The sequence below is a fragment of the Sceloporus occidentalis genome, unplaced genomic scaffold, assembly GCF_023333645.1.
Source record: "Sceloporus occidentalis isolate IW3139 unplaced genomic scaffold, rSceOcc1.0.p SCAF_1, whole genome shotgun sequence".
NCBI classification, from domain to species: Eukaryota; Metazoa; Chordata; class Lepidosauria; order Squamata; family Phrynosomatidae; genus Sceloporus; species Sceloporus occidentalis.
The window spans coordinates 137,192,750-137,212,286 of NW_028316981.1; the positions used below are offsets into that span (position 1 = coordinate 137,192,750).

Sequence of the window (19,537 nt, forward strand, 5' to 3'; positions counted from 1 at the left end):
TGAGATTTTGGAAATGCCAAATTTTTCATGGAAAATGTTTATTGAAAAAGTGAATTTCATAAAATCCAGGTGGAAAATGGACACTTGTTTTGTTTCATACTGGAATGCACTGGCATTTATTCAAATGATGGATAATTGGAAAGACATTTATTTTGCTGATATTTGTATTTTTTTCCAGTTTAAAAAGCAAATTCCAGACCAAGAATTATTGTGAAAGGGACTGATATAGACAGCCTGCACTGTAATGCTTTTTAATAAACTTACATTTGGAATGCAGTGCACAGTTCTAGTTGCCTAGGCTCAACAAGTATATTATAGTTCTGCTAATGGTGTTGAAAGGTGCAAGCAAACTTCCCAAGGAATTGGAGTACATTTTGTATAAAAAGCTAAAAATGATGGTGGAGGTAGGTAGATAATATGACAGTTTTATAATATTATGTAGGACTAGGGAAATTACTTAGTAAAAGAGGAAGAATGCATTACAGGGGGAAGGCAATGGCAAACCTCCTCTGAACAAATCTTGCCAAGATAACCTGAAAATAGGTTTGCCTTAGGTACACCATAAGTTGGAAACAACTCAAAGGCACACAACAACAACTACAACAAGAAGAAGATTCAATTAAGAAAGGCATAGCTGTGAATCTGGAAGTTAATTGAGTGCAAACTACTTTTTACACTTTGAGCCCAGTTTGCAGCAATGGAGGTAAGCTGATGACAACATGGGAAGAGGAGAGAGAAACAGACATTTTAGAAGCAACTGAAAAAGATGAATGACAGAAAATTAACCAAGATAGACAGAGAAGGAAAACCTCACAAAGTTGTGGGCTGCAGTTGTGTGGTTGTGAAAGACTATGGCAAAGAATCTTAAGCAGGACTATTGTAGAATAGGTAAACATTTGTTCAAATTTATTTTCTCCTGTCCTGTTCAGAGCTCCTATTTATTGTGCATATGTGGCTCTAACAGGCCATTAGATTTCGTTAAGAAATCATTGAGGAAAGAAATAAAAAAGTATAATTAAGTAAACCCAGTGGGCAACATCCTCAAACATTATTGATGCTGCCCAGAGGCAGTCTTGATCAAATCCAAAAATATCTGCTTCCTTCTAGCTATGTTACCAAATCAGTGAAAACAGGAAAAGCAAACGTCTAGCTGCAGCTGGTGATGTCAGGACCTAGAGTCCACCTTTAACAATATGCCATGAAGGTGTCTCAGGACTGTTCTACACTGAGGATAAGCCTTCAAATACTCACATATAATTCCAGGCTATGTTTGGGCATGGAACCAGACCCAAACTGCCAAGCTTTGAAAAGTTGTCTGGGCAGTGGAAACACAATCTGTCGTCTGAAAATGACAGAATCGCCAGGCACCACCAGAGATCAATGAGTGGTTCAGCAAAATATGCAATCTGGCTTCCAAAAAGTCAGTGTAAAGTGAAGGAAAAACAAATATTCTCCCAGCATAGTAACTTTAATGGAAATCAGTACATCTTTCTCACAGCGTTAAGGGCAATGGGGAGGAAAGTTTACAGAGTACATGAGGAAAATCAGTGAGCAGGCAGGAAGGCAGAGATAGTTATTGGCAGAGGTCTGAACTGATTGCTGGCAAAGGGCTTTTGAAATTAGGCTGTGAGCTACTTGAAATTAGGATGAGGCCCATGTGAGGCCAAAATGCTGAAAGTTGCCCAGCCAGATTCATCTGTCTCTTGGAGGAGGACATGGCTGGCTCATGGATCTCTGATAAGCACATCTCTGTTAGGCTGTACTGTGAGGTTCTGTTGATGATCTAAAGTATATCTATTAGTTAATCTACAATAGTGGTTCTTAACCTTTTCTTTACCAGGCACCTCCCCCCCCCCTTAAACATATTTTGTTGTCGTGGACCCCCAAAACTTAACTCAAGATTTAGAACCCTAATAATAATAATAATAGAAGAGACTATTTGAAAATATTTAGAAATACAGTTTAACATAGAAACAATAAACATGACAAGTCCAAAGCATGTAATTTCATATAAAATATATAGTAGTATAATAATATACAAATAAATATAAAGCACATTTCATTCCTAGTATAGGTTACATTATTAAAAATATTTGAAATAAAATAGACCAAACTAAGGAGACCAAAAATATATATCATTTACTTTTAGATCACAAATATATCCAAACAGTTGCACCGAACCATTAACAATTACACAATTGTTAAAGCTTTACTCAGAAATACAAGACCAGGAGGAAAGACTTTCTCTTGCTTCTTCCCACCAGTTTGCGTTTGGAGCAGATTGAATGGCAATGTGAAGGTCCAGCAGGCCAGCCAGTCAGCCACCCTTTGACTTGTCTCAGGTGACTTCTTCTGTATGATAAGGAAGTGAGCTGATCAGCCTTCAAGCCTTCACGGACCCTGTGAGGGTATCATGGATCCCTGGGGGTCCCCAGACCACAGGTTAAGAATTACTGATCTGCAGCAACAAGTACAGCACAGTCTTTATTGCAATGTCTACCTCAGCTTTTCCAGTCCAAGTTTCTGAATATCTGATTTTATATTGTATCAGATTCACTGGAGAGCCTGTATAGTGTAGTGGTTAGACGAATGGACTGGAAACTGGGAAATACAGATCCTAATCCCCATGGAGCCATGAACCTCTCTCAGCCTGACCTACCTCATAAGAATTTTGTGAAAATAATGCGAGGAGGAGGATAACTGTGCATGCTGCCTTGATCTGCTTGGAGGAAAGTAAACTATAAAAACAAATCAATAAATATATCAACAATAAACAAATCTGAATAAATAAATAAACTCACAATTAAAGGCATAAGGGGATGAGTACATGAAATTGGCTGGTGTGCCTTTTATGTGAGCAGAATGGATTGCAGTGGCCAAGGTCCGAAGTGAGGCAATTATCTAGATATTAAAAATGTTGATCAGAGGTAGCCAGTACAGACCGGGGACCATTCTTGCTTTCTAAGGCTGTTTTTTTTTAGGGCTTCAACTTCTCTACAAAAGAAGACAATTGCCTATCCTGGAAACTTCCAGAGGAGGCAGTTAATCTTTGAAACACATAGCAACACCCCCTCACAAAATGTTTAACACACACACACACACATACACACACCTATTTTTCACAACTAGAAGTGGACTTCTTTTTTTTTTCTTTTTGGCATTTTTGGCAGTCTGCACAAGAAGACTTGCCCCGGATCCATCTTTGTTGCCCATCCCAACAGAAATCATGCTATTCTGATTAATGAGTCCCAACTTCAGAGAAAAGGTGGGATATTATGGTAATGAGGATGAAAAGGAGGAGGAGGAGGAGGAAGTCTACTGGAATAAAATTCTCCAGGGTTCCATCAGAGCTACAAAATTTCCTATGACAGCACTTGTCCAGTTTCCCTATGCCCACCGTTTTGGCTCCTTTACTTCTTCCCTTCACAGCCTCAGCATTTTCCCCTTAGGCACTTTCTAAGAGATGGTGCAGAGTCAGCCACCCAGCTACCAGGTGGGTTTTTTTTAATGCTTATGCCATTTTCCTCCTAAATGCTCCCCATTATTGATACTTTAAAGAAGTGCCACTTTGCCTCCCTGTGCCCTTTTTTGAGTGACTGACCCTTGGTAATTGGATACAGCGATTACAATCGCACTCTAAAGTGGATCTTGCAGATGAGCCTGTCAATGGAAAGGGAGCTTATCACATTAACTGCAGAAATAGAGACCACAAATCCCTCGTATGGCTGTAGTGTTATTAGTGTTGACAACCGATTAGGAAATGCAGATCATAAGCATTGCCTATACGACAGCTCTCCCACTCACCCTCCCCTTTGACAAAGGGAACCTGTTAATTCTCCCTTTTTTTCAAAAGCATTTCTCAGTCTACTGCCCTTTCCTTCAGCCAGCCTACTGGGGAAGGAACATGCATTGATGGTGGTGTTAAGTCAGCTGATAAGCTCTTAGATACAGTGCGGCATCTCAGTAGCAAATGTGAGGCGCCCCAGTTGAGACGGAGAACACCACCTGCCCTGGCTGCTGAGAGAGACATGATGCAAAGGAAAGGCCTAGGGAGAAAGTTATGTTTCCTGGAGTATGGCTGCAAAGGGCAGAGGTGTCACTTTGGTGTCAAGAGAGTGGCAATGTTTTAATGTGAGGACATGTCTGAGTTACTCTGACTTGTTCCCTCTCTCTGTTCCCTCTGAGAGACCAACTGAGCCACCAAAAGGCCTTTGAGGGCTGCAAAGGAAACACACGACACTTAATGCTGCTTAATGCGTAATGTATGTTTGTGTGTAGCGTGGTTAAGCACAGAATTCAGCGCACAAGATTTTTCTAAACAGAAAAGGCTAGTGCTTTAGAGAATAAACACCATGTCCCCTGCTGTTTGTTACTTATCTCCAAATCAGACTGAGGCACAAAACACAGGAGATGCCATCAAATGTTATGTCTCCAAGGCTGCTTTCAAGGAGCACTTTTACCTCATGGTAAATCAAACCCTGGCACTCAGCATCACTCATTTGTTTGTGGTAGTTTTTAAAACCTTTTAAACCAGTGGGTAATAACATTGGAGTCTTGTTTTGAAGTGACATAAAGTTGTGCCAGGAAAAGGGAAGCATGGTAAATGTGGGAAAGATAAATTATGCTTCAAACTGCAATGTAAACTCACCCATAGCTCTTAAGAGGGTATGAGGATATTTAGGGGTTCAGTTTTGAAGATGAATGGTTGATCACTAAAGAGCTTGTGACCCTCCATTTAGGAGCAGCCTTCCAGATATTTTGAGCTATGATTCCTATCATCCAGGCAGCATTGGTCATGATGGCTAGCAGTTGTAGTTCTATGTTTGTGACAACCCATTCCTGCCTAACTGTTGGATGAGAGGGAAGGGGGGTTCAGTGGCCTCCAAACCAAGTGTGGCTTCTTTTGAAAAGCCCTGAAGGTGTCAGGGTACAAACGAGAAGAAGCAACTTCTATTCCTTATTAACTTTAATTGCTGCCCCTTCCTCCAACAAACTAAAGTCAACAACACTCACACTTGTCCCCAACTCACATTTTCTTCTGACAATGACCTTGAGAGGCAGGCTAAGCAAGGGAGTGTGAGATCTGCCAAAGATTACTTAGCAAGCTTCACAGTCAGACTGGGAATCTGGTGTCCCCAGGTCTAGTCTGACACCCTCTGAGTCAAGGTGCACAACTTTTTTAATCCCAAGGGTCACATGGCTCAGAGGGAGCCATCAGGCAGACCCAGCAACATCGGGGACTGCCTGAAGGAAGAGGCCCCTCCCTCTTCAACTGTCATCTCGGCCTCAGAGGGAGCCATCAGGCAGACCCAGCAACATCGGGGACTGCCTGAAGGAAGAGGCCCCTCCCTCTTCAACTGTCATCTCGGCCTCAGAGGGAGCCATCAGGCAGACCCAGCAACATCGGGGACTGCCTGAAGGAAGAGGCCCCTCCCTCTTCAACTGTCATCTCGGCCTCAGAGGGAGCCATCAGGCAGACCCAGCAACATCGGGGACTGCCTGAAGGAAGAGGCCCCTCCCTCCTCAACTGTCATCTCGGCCTCAGAGGGAGCCATCAGGCAGACCAGCAACATCTTGGACTGTCTGAAGGAAGAGGCCCCTCCCTCCTCAACTGTCATCTCGGCCTCAGAGGGAGCCATCAGGCAGACCCAGCAACATCAGGGACTGCCTGAAGGAAGAGGCCCCTCCCTCCTCAACTGTCATCTCGGCCTCAGAGGGAGCCATCAGGCAGACCCAGCAACATCGGGGACTGCCTGAAGGAAGAGGCCCCTCCCTCTTCAACTGTCATCTCGGCCTCAGAGGGAGCCATCAGGCAGACCCAGCAACATCGGGGACTGCCTGAAGGATGAGGCCCCTCCCTCTTCAACTGTCATCTCGGCCTCAGAGGGAGCCATCAGGCAGACCCAGCAACATCGGGGACTGCCTGAAGGAAGAGGCCCCTCCCTCTTCAACTGTCATCTCGGCCTCAGAGGGAGCCATCAGGCAGACCCAGCAACATCAGGGACTGCCTGAAGGAAGAGGCCCCTCCCTCCTCAACTGTCATCTCGGCCTCAGAGGGAGCCATCAGGCAGACCCAGCAACATCGGGGACTGCCTGAAGGAAGAGGCCCCTCCCTCTTCAACTGTCATCTCGGCCTCAGAGGGAGCCATCAGGCAGACCCAGCAACATCGGGGACTGCCTGAAGGATGAGGCCCCTCCCTCTTCAACTGTCATCTCGGCCTCAGAGGGAGCCATCAGGCAGACCCAGCAACATCGGGGACTGCCTGAAGGAAGAGGCCCCTCCCTCTTCAACTGTCATCTCGGCCTCAGAGGGAGCCATCAGGCAGACCCAGCAACATCGGGGACTGCCTGAAGGAAGAGGCCCCTCCCTCTTCAACTGTCATCTCGGCCTCAGAGGGAGCCATCAGGCAGACCCAGCAACATCGGGGACTGCCTGAGAGCTGGTGGAGGACTACTTCTGCCGCTGCCCCCCCCCATGTCACCTGGGAAGAAGCTCCCCAGAACTGCGTAGGACTATCTTGCCGCTGTGGTGGCTTTTTACCAGGGGGGAGGGGTCAGTGAGAGAGGGGTGTTTTTATGTATTCTTAATTGTTTTATTGATATTTGCTGTGAACCGCCCTGATCTATGGAAGGGCGGTATAAAAATAAAAAATTTATTATTATTATTATTAACATGTATACAAAGCATGTACACATTCCAGCAGTCCCCATTCCTCACTAAGAGGGAACAGAGCATCCTCAGCAAGCCTGAATAATTTGCCCTTTACTACCTGCTAGCAGCAATGGAGAAAGAGCAATCTGTAGGAAAATCGGTGGGATATGAGCAGGGGTGATTGTGAGTGTGTATCAGGAGATTGGTGGGAGAAGGCCAGGTTCTAAATCTGTACTCCAACTGGTATTCCACTCTGGTATGCAAAGCACAGTGTTTGAATACATTTCTCCCCTCCTTGCAATAGACCTATGCAATTTAGGTGTAATTGGTCTGTAAATGGAAAGTCATTTGTAGCCACTTATGAGGGTTTTCTGAAGTGTGGATTATGATATAACCAGCATTGCTATTCCATTTTCTGGGAACAGAGACATCAGAATGCCTATAGGAGCGTGTATTTTCTGCTGACTTCCTTACTAGCTGAATCAGGATAATGTGCACCACACCACACAGATTACACTTCTTCCAGCATTGCCTGGGGTAGGGCTGAAATGCTTTGAAAATGAGTTTTAAAAAGAATGACTAGCACAGACATACTGAAGTCATCCACAGTTGAGCAGTAAGATGATGTTCTGGTACCTAGAACATCATTATCCTACCCCCACTAAGTTATGGATGGCTTCAGCATGTCCCTTATAGTTATGCTTCTCTGAAGTCCTTATTGAAGTTTTGCCTGACAAGCTTTCTTTATGCAAAAAAGGAAAAGGGGGGATAGAAGGCATCTGGCAGCACCCAAAGTGATTTATTTCAGCATGAGCTTTCATGGGTACAGTCTCCTTCTTCAGATGTAATAAAGCTGAGTAAATTGAATAAATTTGAATAAAACTGAGTAAAATTAAAGCCGCAGGCATTTAAGCATAGATACATAGTTATGGGAGTGAGATAGGGTTAACAGGATACAAAAAGATGAAAATTGTGACACTGGTCACCTTTTGGCCACAACTTCAAAAGTTGTGTATGATGATATAGGTTAGTCAGATATCTGGTCTATTGGTGTTGAAGTGTGAAATCAATAAAATCTGCTTAATTGAATATCTATTCCCTTGAAATAAGAATATTTTTTATATTTTAATATACATGGTGTGCCAAGAAATAAATGTCTCCGTTCCTACATTTATTAATGGATAGGAATTTGGGAATATGTCCTAATTGAACTGCTTCTCTTTTCTAATCATTCTTTGATTATTTTCTTTTTTGTTCTAGAACTTCTGTTTGTACAGTTAAACCTCCATATCTTCCAGACACCCCCCGCAGATACAAAAACAAGTGGGACCTCAAGTCCCATACCTCATAATAGTGGTGTGATGTGTGTGCTCCTGCTCGCACAGCCACATGCATACATGGTCATTGGGGACAAAGGAGCTTGCCATCCATGGATGCTCAGATCTGCCGATGGCAAGCCGTGTGCCCAGAAATACGGCAGTCTGACTGTAGCTCAGAAGGTGAATTTCCTGGAAGGTTGAAATGTTCCAGTTAGATTTTAGGTGTTTCCATTTCTAATCTCGAATTTGTGTCCATTTATCTTCTTGCACTGAAACTGTCCTGTTTGGCCAATGTAGACTGCAAAGGAGCACTGTTGACAGAGGATGGCATATAACAGATGTAACGTTGTAGCCAGAGTAGATGTGGGGATAGAGTTGGCATCTGTGGCCCTATATTTCCATCCATTTTATGTGTCCTGTTGTAGGTAAGTAGTTGTTTAAGGAGAAGATGTGAATATTCCACTTTTCAGTGAATATTTTCAAGAGTCTTGGCCTACTGATGACTCCAAGTCTCCATCTTACATGTGACACCATGTTATTGTCCTTATAGAGATAACAGAGCAACAGTGTGGATAGAGACCTATGCATAACACTGTCATATCTCTAGACCTGAAGCATGTCTGGGTGTGAGGCCACTTAAAAATATTATGAATGCTGACCTGGAAAAGAATGAAAGAGAGGTGGGATACATCATACATGTCTAGTTAAAATAAGACTTTAAAAACCCGATGCGGGAAAGTCAGCATGGTGTAGTTGTTAAGAGTATAGAAGAACCAGTTTGAAATACCTCCTCAGCCACAAAGTTCTCCCTGGGCAACTTTAGGCCCATCACTGTCTTTCACTCTATCTCACAGGACTGTTGTGAGCATAACATGGGGTGGGGCAGAGGGAAATGGAGGACCATTCAATTAGCCTTCCCATCTGTGGTGGTAAAGAAAAAAAGGGGGACAGCGATGTATCTTAAATAAAATGGCATGGTACTGAGTAACCCAGTTTGCCTGTCTGAGAGAGCCAAGTCCATCCTCAGGCGGAAGCTGCTTTAAAAAGGCTCCCTGCAGAGGCCTTCTGCTCACCATGGGACTAGATCTGAGCCAGCCTAGTCCATGCTCACTGCAAATTAAGCAAGGCTGCAGCTTCTCAATACAACAGTTTCCAGCTTCCAGGAGATGTTCCTCTGGCGTTTTTGTTTGCTCAAAAGAGTGGAAGAGAAATTAAAGCAAACCCCCAGCCCCAGCCCCAAGAAAGGTCTCAGCTGCTCCTCTTAGAGCTGGGTGAATGGAAAGGCCCTGAATTCTTCCATCAGCCTAGGGGGGTCTGGATATGTGCATGGCACAGACAGACAGAGAGGACGAAAGAAGTGTGGGGGCAGTGAAACTCACAGCACATCCGAGACTCAGTACAAGCCCCTGCATACCACATAGATGTTTCACCCTTGCCAGAGCCCTGATAACATCCTTCTTATATGTCAACAAATGGGAAGTAAAGTTGAAACTAAAATATGGTAATACATGCATAAAAAATAAAAATAACATGTGAAGTCACCTCCAATGGAATCATTCTGCCAGGGAAAGCCCCTGAAGGCTTTCCTTTCCAATATGTTCCTTCTGTTCCCCATAGGGATTATTTTACCTGGAGAAACCAAGAGGTTTTTCTTCATCTTCAAGTCAATGAGTGCAGGTATCTTCAGTGAGTCCTGGGAGTTTGGTACTCATCCTGTATTACTAGGAGGAGCTGTGTTGCAAGTGACTCTGTGGGGAGTAGCCCTATATGAAGATATATCATCTGGGATCAGGGAAGAGTTGGAGGTAATAAAATGTTGGGGCAGAAGCTATGAACTTTATGCTTTAAACAACTTGGGGAGGGGAATGGGATCTAGGATGTTTGTGTAGCTCTGAGATTGTACCTCTCTGCAAGAGGAGTGGGTTTGCACAACAACAAAATTTGGCATGTGTTGCAGACACACACACATATATAAAAATACCTTTCCTGCCATGGTCATGTGCACAAACAGACACAGATTCAGGAGTATGGCTCTGCTGGAGTTATGTCATCCATAAAGACTTCTCAGGCTATCTGAAGGACCAGCAATTTCCCCCCCTAATGTGCCAAGGACTGGTACAATATTTGTGTCCAGTGGCTATGACTGTTGTTTTTTCCTTGTCTGGAAAACACAGAAGAGCACCAGTCCATGGGTCACCACTTTGGACAGTGGGTAGAGTGTCAATTTAAGACCAGGAAATTCTCTGTTCCATCATGGAGCCCACGACACACACTCAGCCTGCCCATCATGGGGAGTTTGTAAGGATAAACAGTAGAGGTAGGAGGGCAGCCATGAAAGTTCTTTGTCCTTTTTGAATGTAACAAATATTGTTAGATACTGTTTATGTTGCATTTGTAAATGATATGAACAGGCAGTTTTCAAAGTTTGCTGTGCCTCATAATGAACAGAAACATAATGGTTGCATGTGATGATCAGATCATCTTTAGCCTGTAAAAGCCAGGGATTGGCAAAACAATAGTAGTGTATTCTCTCTCTCTCTCTCTCTCTTTCTCTTTCTCTTTCTCTCTCCCACTCATATTCTTTCTCTCAGATCATGGTCTCACCACCTGTCTATTCAGTTTTAAATAGGTTCAATTTTGGGAGGATACAGAAAATTCCTCCCCCACAGAATTATTCTTCCCACATTCTCTTAGAGAGAAACCTTGGCAGTTAAAACAATTCAGATTTGTAGCCTGAGATTAGGAAAATCTCAGAAGCTAAAAACAACAGGCCTGAAAATAAAAAAGAGAAATTGTGCACCAGTGTCTTGAGTGGTTTCATTTCACAAAAGAAATCCTTATGTCTTCTTAAAAGATTGGAGGCTGGCCCCTTTTGCTAGAAAGAAATTGGAAGTGACATATTCGAAGCTATAGTTAACTAAACTGAAAATTCAAATACATTACAAATATTTATTTATTTCACTCTTATCTGCCTATTCAGATAAATATTGTATCCTCAAATAATATCCTTGAGTTTAATAATAATAATAATAATAATAATAATAATAATATACCACCAAAGACAGGAGGGAAGATTACAATGAATTTGACCGTGCCAGAACAAAGCAGGGAATTGTGTTTCCAGTTTGAGGGGGGGGGGCAAGGTAGTTTTTCCCTTTTCATGGTGTTCAGCCTCCTAGGATCAAGGAAGACCTTGTTCCTCCTGCTGGTCAGGAAAGCCAGCTTTCATATTGCCAGAGCCACATAATTCCCTATTCATGTACTTTGCCAGGAAGAGAAAAGTAGAATGAATATGTGCTACTTGATATTTACAAAGGAATTTAGATTCCATAGCTCACCTGTGGCATTCTTGAAATCTTAGAAAGAACTGCAAGCCCGTGAAGCTGCTGTCATTGTGGAAGAGAACCTGAAGGACCTGTTTGATCGAATCCATACCCCAGAGCGAGTACGGTCTCCTCTTGATGCATATGTCACAGAGGAGGAGTTATTCCAGAGAAAGAATCCAGAGGTAACATTAGTCTGTTGAAATGAAAGGATACTATAGTGGCCTGTTACAGACAGCCAAAATAAAGCTGCTTCGAGTCACAGTGGAGGTATGGTGTTTCAATGATGCATGCGTCCTAAGAGTCCAGAAGTCTCACCAAAGCCACGCTCCAGCTCTAAGGACTGGTCTGTGGCTTTGGTGCGACTTCTGGACTCTTAGGACGCATGCATCATTGAAACACCATACCTCCACTGTGACTCGAAGCAGCTTTATTTTGGCTGTCTGTAAATGACCAGTGTTACTAGAGGCCATAGTGTCAAAAAACTTGCCTGAGGATGTGGTGGATGGATTAGCAGAACCATGGAACACTTCATGGTGGTGCCACCTGATCACTGGATAATGAACACTCAGCACCTCAGTGCTCCCTTCTTTTGCCTGAGTTTAGAGGTGACATTTCTTATTCAATTTTCTGTTTTCTGTATCCCAGGCCCAAATGTCCTTTTGAGCACTTCAGCCCAAAGAAAACGACAGCTAAAATGGTCAAAAAGCAGAAAATGCCATTTGATAACTTGCCCTGAAAAGCTCAGTCAGATGATGTGCAGTCTATTTACAGCTAGAAACCATGATTACATGCAATTATTTCTTTAAAGAATTATATTTTAATAAAATATATATTTAATATAAAATTGTATACTGGATCTCATGGAGTTGCAAGACAATGCAGGAAATTAAGAAATGAGATCTTTCAAAATGAGATCTGCTTTCATTATTTCTCCCAAAGAATGGACAATGTGTTACTTTGGCATGTACACATTATTTCAAATCTGTTAAAAATCCCTCATCACAGGAATACTTGTTCATTTCCAGATTGTTGCTATAACTAGCTTTGTAGCAATTAATAGGCTCTCAAGAGGTTTGCTGGCCTACAGTTTCCATGAACACTAGCTATCTTGTCTAATAGTGAAGAAGGATGAGAGTAGTAACTCTTCAACATCTGGAAGATGAAAGGCTCCCCTGTTGTGGGCTAGGAAGACATGTCAGAGACACGTGAGATTCACTCTCCTCTGGGTGTGTGGACTTGAATATATGCATTATCTGCTCTTCTTAATTAATATTGCTTGAGCTAAAAATATAATACAAGGATGGAAAACCTTTGACTGCTGGTATTTTGGGCTTCAGCCCCTCAGAACACACCTTTTAAAAGATACAACTTTTTAATTTCTCTGTTATGGCTCTACATTGATTTGCTATACCCTACAGCTACAGATGTTGAATAGGTCAACAGTGCAATGTTATGCATGTTTATTTAGAAGTATATGTTTTTAGCTGATACTATTGCTGCTGCTGCTGTTGTTGTTGTTGTTGTTGTTGTTGTTGTTGTTGTTGTTGTGTGCCTTCAAGTCATTTCCAACTTTTGGTGACCCTCTTGCGGAGTTTTCTTGGCAGGATTTGTTCAGAGAAGGTTTGCCATTGCCTTGTCCTGAGGCTGAGAGCATGTGGCTTGCCCAAGGTCACCCAGTGAGTTTTATGGCTGAACAAGGAATCAAACCCTTTTCTCCAGACTTGTAGTCCATCACTCAAACCACTACACGACACTGGCTGATGCTACATGAACCAATATTCATAAAAACAAAACTGGATTAGAACTAATACAAATGTCAGTTTCTCTAAATGCATGACTTGCAATCCTCTTCCTACAGGATAGAATATTTGATTTTCAAAATGATACCTTGGAAGGCAGAATTTTGCTGTAGAATTCCTAAGCCTCTGCAGGTGTCAATCCCAGTGAGTCTAGTAGGACTTACTTCTTTGTAAGTGTGTATAGAGTTGTAGGCTTAGTCAGCGAAATGCAGAGAGTGGGGCTTAGGGTCATCCTTGAGACCAGCTATTTTTGAAGCTGAGCATACTGTTAATAACTAGAGGCAAATGGGACAAGAAATGAGTCACTATCTGACAACATATTCTTTGATGATGGGGTGGGCAGGTTGCAGCCCTCCATATGTTGTTGGTGTATAACTCACATCAACCCTTACCAACTGAGCCAGCACCGAGGGATGCTGAGAGTGACAGACCATCAATACTTGGAGGGCTTTGTTTTGCCCACCTCTATTGTGTGACTTTGATCTGTTGAAACACCTGAAATCTCATTGCCTGAGCAAGCTAGCTAGAAAAAGAAGTTCTCAATTTGAAGGGACAATAGATATGAGATAGTCTCTTATAGGCAGAGCTGTCATTTGCTGGTGTTCACCTAGCTCCTATGCCAAATTTGAGGGTTGATTTTCACATATACATTGGTGAGCTTCCAAAAGATATCCAAAGGGTGGTTTCTTGATCTGTGGATTAGAATCTATTCAAAGGTATATTAAATATATAGTAACATGTGAGATTCATGCTTCTTTGCTGTCCCTTCTTACCTCCTCTTGTTACAGCTTTACTATAAACACCAGGTGGTAAGGGAACTCCATGAGTTATGGAACAAGCTCATGAATCCCCCTCAGGTGGTAGAGGTCTACGTGTATGAGGGACACAGGAAAAGCATTCCTATTGACTCCCCAGCTTTTTCAAAAGCAGGGGGGTCTGTAACAGAAGAGGATGTAACTCATTTGACTGAATCTGAGGCGGAGGAGATAAAGCAAGTAGAGCCCATGAATCGAGTGGAGTGGAATCTTTCTGTTGCAGATTTCAAACAGGTGTGTGTATGCTCGTATCCCTGGAAAATTCTAAGCACATGTCATCCTCTGAGCAGCATATCCAAATTTTCTAGTACTGGCAGCAAGTGGATTGAAAGAAGGATGTCAAGATTGTGTCTATAACTGAAGCACTGGCATGTGTGCACACAAGCATGGCATCTTAAGATGCCTGCACATGTAATTCCAAACTAGCTTTCAGAGATTCCCCCCCCCCCAATCCAGAATTGCATAACTGCACTGAAATCAGGTATGTGCATGTTATTGTGTGCCTTCCAGTCATTTCTGATTTATGGTGACCTTAAGGGATTTCTTGGCAAGATTTGTTCAGAGGGGATTTGCCTTTGCCTTCCTCTGAGTATAACTTGCCCAAAGTCACCCAGTAGGTTTATGTGGCTGAACAGGGATTCAAATCCTGTTCTCCAGAGACATAGTTCAATTCTCAAACCCCTACACCATGCTGCTCTTTTTTATATACATTATTTGCATGGCATAGGTGTGGACAGGTACAATAGAGGAGATCCCATGTTCAGTAGATATGTGTTTCTCTATTCTGATATTTTATGCTTCCCATGGAAAGGGGAGCAAGGAGTGGGAAAGGTGTGGATAGTTCCATCAAATATTGCTGTTGATGGGGCAAGGCCTGCCGCCATTCTGGAGTTCATGATAATCTCTGGCAGATATGGTAAGCAAGGAATACTTGAGGTTCTGGATTAGATGTAGATTTTGACTGTAGTTTCTGTTTCATTAGTCTGTGCTGACAATCCCTGATGAAGATGAGCGAGAAGCTGCCCTGGCTCAAATCAATAAAGCAGTACTGGAACTTTGTATGGCACCTTTGACAACACAGACAGAACTCTTGTACCACATATGGTATGTTGTTGATACTGCACAGAACATACCTTTTCCTGCAAAAATCTTGGCTCACTTAGAGAACCCAAACCAATCCTCTGTAGACTAGTGAAGATGCAGGAAGTGGTTCTCCAGGAGGTGGTTTCAAGCACAAGTGAGAAGAGAAGGTATTTATTAGGAGTTTATCATACCAGGGCTGATTTCAGCATTAAAGAGAGATTAAAGCGCATTCAAAGTGTCCCACAAATGAAGCGGAAATGGCGAGTAATTGCACGAATTATTATCACACACAATTGGGCAAATAAAGTGATATCGAAAATGTATTGTTGCTGAAATCCCAAAAGTAAAAAGATGTGCATTAATGGCCCTGTCCAGATGCGCCATTTTGTACGTACTCTGTACGTACTAGAGTTGCCTTGGGGCATCTCTTTTCACACGGGCGCCACCATTTTGACATAACAGCCGCGTCACGTCCAAATGGCGCGGCGCGGCCGTTACATCTTGGCGCCGCTGAAGGGCGCTTGTGGAGCGCTTTCTGCCATTTTGGAGCTGCTTCTGCTGTGCATATTGCTGGCGCAGCCTTTAAACAGCCGCGCCAGCGATACAAAGAGGCCGAGCGGCCCCTTTCTCTCTCTCCCCGCTGCTGTCGGGGTGTCTTTGGGGCATGAAGCCCCAAGGATACCCCTTTCCAGGCTGCGGAGAAGCGGCCTTTTGCCGCTTCCCCGAGGCCAGGAAAAGCGGTGGGTTGGGGCCTCCGGGGCTGCTGCTGTGGCAGCTCAGGCCCCGATCCATTGGGGAAAGGGGCGAGTGCAGGCCACCCCAAAGGAGTGGTCTGTACACCGCCAATGTTTCTTTGTGACCACTTTAACAGTGTATTTGTGTAACGTTGTGTGAAATTGTTATGCATAATTATGCAATTTTTCCAGGATATTCACGGGATAAAATCCCGATCTCCTTCATGTGATAAACTCCTGAGTTTGGTTTGTGAGTTACTTTTATATCCCACTTCCCTCCAGTAAGATGAGATGGTCAACATGCCTCTCCTCCCAATTTTACCTTCATGACAGCCTCATGAGTTAGATCAGGTTGAGAGAATGACTAGCCCAAGGTTACCCAGTGCATTTCATGGCTCAGTTGGGAGGAACACCTCGATGCAACACTCTGACCTCTATTGAGCTAGCTTTGTCCTAGTTGTGGAAGCTATCCTAGAAACTCCTTTATTTATTTTTATGTTTTTACCTATCTCTTCCTCTTATGATGGTCTGGACAGCATGCATTTTGTTTCCCCTTCTTCTTTATTTTCCTGAGAAGATCCTGTGGCATAGATCAGCACTGGAGCTCCAATACTTGCTCTGGAGTACTTGCTCTACAGTACTCCAGTACACTGGAGCTACCAGTACTTGCTCTCCAGTATGACTGCTCTGAAGAATCTATTCCTTTGTTCCTTCTTTAAAGGGGTCAAACAGACGGGCTGGTTGGAGTGGCCTCTGGCCACTCCAGCCCTGATTGATCCTTGAGCGAAACGGGACTGTGGTGACTGGACTCTGAGATCCAAGGTCAGCTGCTGCCAAAATGGACTGTTGACAAGGAGCATTTTTTTTCTGCTCCTTTTGTGGCTTGGTTTAGGCCACCATAGGCTGCCGTGACCAATCTTCCGGTCAATCTGGGGGGCATGTGTCGTCTGCACACCATGCCCCCAGATCAGTCTGAAGCCAAAGAAATGCCCAGTGTCTTGAATTCACATGAGAAAATAAGGATTGGTATCCAGTAAGAGTGAGCAATTTAGGCAAAAAATGCAGGACTTGAAACATTAAGAGACATAAAAACAGAGGGATTCATAGAGAAACATAGCTCATTGTGCATGTTTTTATTTTTTAACAGACATTACCTTAATGGGAGGACATCATATTAGCTTTTCAGCATGGAGGTGCTGGCTAATTACATAATAATTTTGATTATTCTATATCTCTTTCGTTCATTAATGAATGAATTAAACACAGGGACAAGTAAGCAAACTACCCCTGTGTCAAAGGGCAGTTTGCCCCCAGTTTTACTTTAGTTGAGCTTAGACAGCAGAAATTCTGGAGATAAAGGTTTAGAATTGTTGCAGTTATTACATTTAACAACTAAAGTTAAAAAGCAAGTAGACTATAAAAAAATTAAAAACAGTTAAAAACATAAACCATTCAACAGTAGTAACAACAACAAAAGTCCAGTACATTATTGGAAGGCCTGTTTTCCTTAAAAAATCAATTCTCAAAGGTCTGCTGGAATAAAAAAGATTTTCACCTGTCTGCAGAAGGATATTGAGGAATCTGTTAAATATATTTGAAGCAAAACAGTTCCTCCTAGTTTTAGTCTGCCTTTGATTATGGGGATAGAGAAATAACATGAAACAGACAGGTAGTAAAAGTTCTAGGTGGCCTCACTCTCTCTCCTCTCTTCCGTCCAGAAGTAAAATCAGTTTTCTTTCCTATACCAGTTTTCAGTTGTGGTGTGAAGTAATTGATGGTCTGGTGACCCGCTCTCTGATGCTCAGATCCCTGCTTGGTATGCCTGAGAAGGACACTTACATTGAAATTGTGCCAGAGGAGTTAGGTAAGTTTTCAGCTCAACAGACCAATTCTGTCTTGAGAAAGGAGTGGAGCATGACAGAATCTGAAGATGCCCCAGACAGAGCCTTCCTAATCCAGGTATGGAGTCAATGGCAAATCTTATTGGGTCTTATTCCCCGTCTCCCCAAATTCAGCATTTGTTGCTGCCCAATAGGAGCTTTTCTGGTCAGAGATATTAGTAAAATAATGAGCACTTGTAAGACTTGAATTAAACAGGGTTCAAATAAGGGCACCGTTCTTTTTTTCTGAGCAGTTGAAACAAAACCAGTGGCTGTAAAGACAGGGAAGGAGGACCGGAAAGTTCAAAAAGAAGATAAGAAAGCTGCTGCAAAAGAAAAAGGAAGGGCCTCAAAAGAGGTATGTGGTTAGGCCTCCATGAAGATGAGTCCTGGGAGATTACAGGCCCAGTTCAGGGAAGGTATCTGGAAGATTCCCAGGATATGCATCAGTAGCTTCTTTGATCTGACCTTTGCTGAAAGGACAGTTAGTTTTGGACACACAACATGGATGCATGAAACTGTGTATCTGTTATATGTAGGTAGTATTGCGGCATATTTCTTGTCAAATGAAAAGTAACAGGTGGCCCTACCCCATTTTTGAGCGGTGCCCCTTTGTGGTGTCCCTTGAGGGAATCCCTTTTGGGAGGTCTCTTCTCAGTCTCCTTTGGTTTGATTCTCTAGGGGTTTCCCTGAGGACCTCCCATAAGCTTGTGGATCCTCCTGAACCTCAAATCCCACAAGAGGGCAGCCATCTTTGATATACAAAACTTGGGGTGTGACCCCTCCCTGAGCTCATCTTTGAACCCCTGACTGCTAGGAACATATTCTGAGCCTGTCTGGCTTTCCCCAATGGCATAGTGATGATTTTAGCATGACTAGCAGCAGTTTATCCCTCACCATTGGGGGTGCTGAGACCAGCTCAGAGAGGTGTGACACCTCAACCTGAAAAACAAGTTGTTTCAATAAAAATGGCTGCTGCTTGTCAGGCTAAAATCATCACCTCACCCACAGAGAAGCTCTGACCACTTCAAAAACTTCCTAGTGTTCAGTGGTCCCAGAATGAGCTCAGAGAAGGGTCACATCCCAGCCTGAGAACCAAGTTTTGTGCAACAAAGATGGTTGCCCTGTTTGGGGTTCAGGAGGGCCCAGTGGTCAGGAGTCCCACAGACTCATGGGAGATCCTCAGGGAACCCTTAGAATCCTAGGGAGACCAATAGGGACCCCCCTCAAAAGAGATTTCCTCAAGGAATCGAAATCAGGGAAGTGGGACTAAAAGGGCACCCCTCAAAAAAGGGGTCAAAAATGACACTTTTCATTTGATGAGAAATATACACACACACCCTGCCTCAATGTTCTCATCTCTTTGCCTTTCTTTCTGTTTTTTGAGCAGCAACGCCCAAACAGCAGAAAGATGAAACTAAAAGAAGAAAGAAAAGCAAGAAGTTCCACAAAGGAAACAAAAGAACCAATCTCCTTTTTTGTGGATTCTGCCGAACCAGAAGTCCAGGATCTTCGCCGTGAGCAAGTGGATCCAGTTGTGCAGGAAAAATATCATGAGAAACTTTATGTTGAAGTAAGTATGTCCACAGTTGTCACCTTTGTCTTCTTAGTTAGCACTTTGAGTGCAATTCTGAATCTGGTTATATCTTGTATGTACCAGTAAAACCGTTGGGACTTCCTTCTGACTATGTGGATGTGGGAGATGACTCTTCTGTTTTCTCATTTTGCACCCCTTTTTATTGTGTGATTGCTTTCATTGCATGATTGTAAAGTGTTACCTTTATAGTTTGCCATACATGGTGAGATGATAGCAAAAGTTTTATCCAGAGGTGTCTGGGAAACCTGCCAGCAGCTGATAGCAATGGAACTAATGAATCCTGGAGTCAAGAGAATAATAATTTACTGACAGGCAACGGAGCAACCAGTAAA

The 19,537-nt window shown here is 43.2% G+C and overlaps 1 protein-coding gene across 1 annotated transcript; it reads left to right on the forward strand.

The window, feature by feature from the left end:
- Positions 1-8,081: 8,081 nt before the first annotated feature.
- Positions 8,082-17,978, forward strand: LOC149322274 (MYCBP-associated protein-like). The gene is made up of 7 exons (XM_089525408.1): positions 8,082-8,151; positions 9,589-9,776; positions 11,333-11,479; positions 13,885-14,145; positions 14,894-15,015; positions 17,477-17,592; positions 17,863-17,978. Exons 1-7 carry the CDS (start codon positions 8,082-8,084, stop codon positions 17,976-17,978), a joined length of 1,020 nt encoding a protein of 339 aa, XP_089381534.1.
- Positions 17,979-19,537: the final 1,559 nt, after the last annotated feature.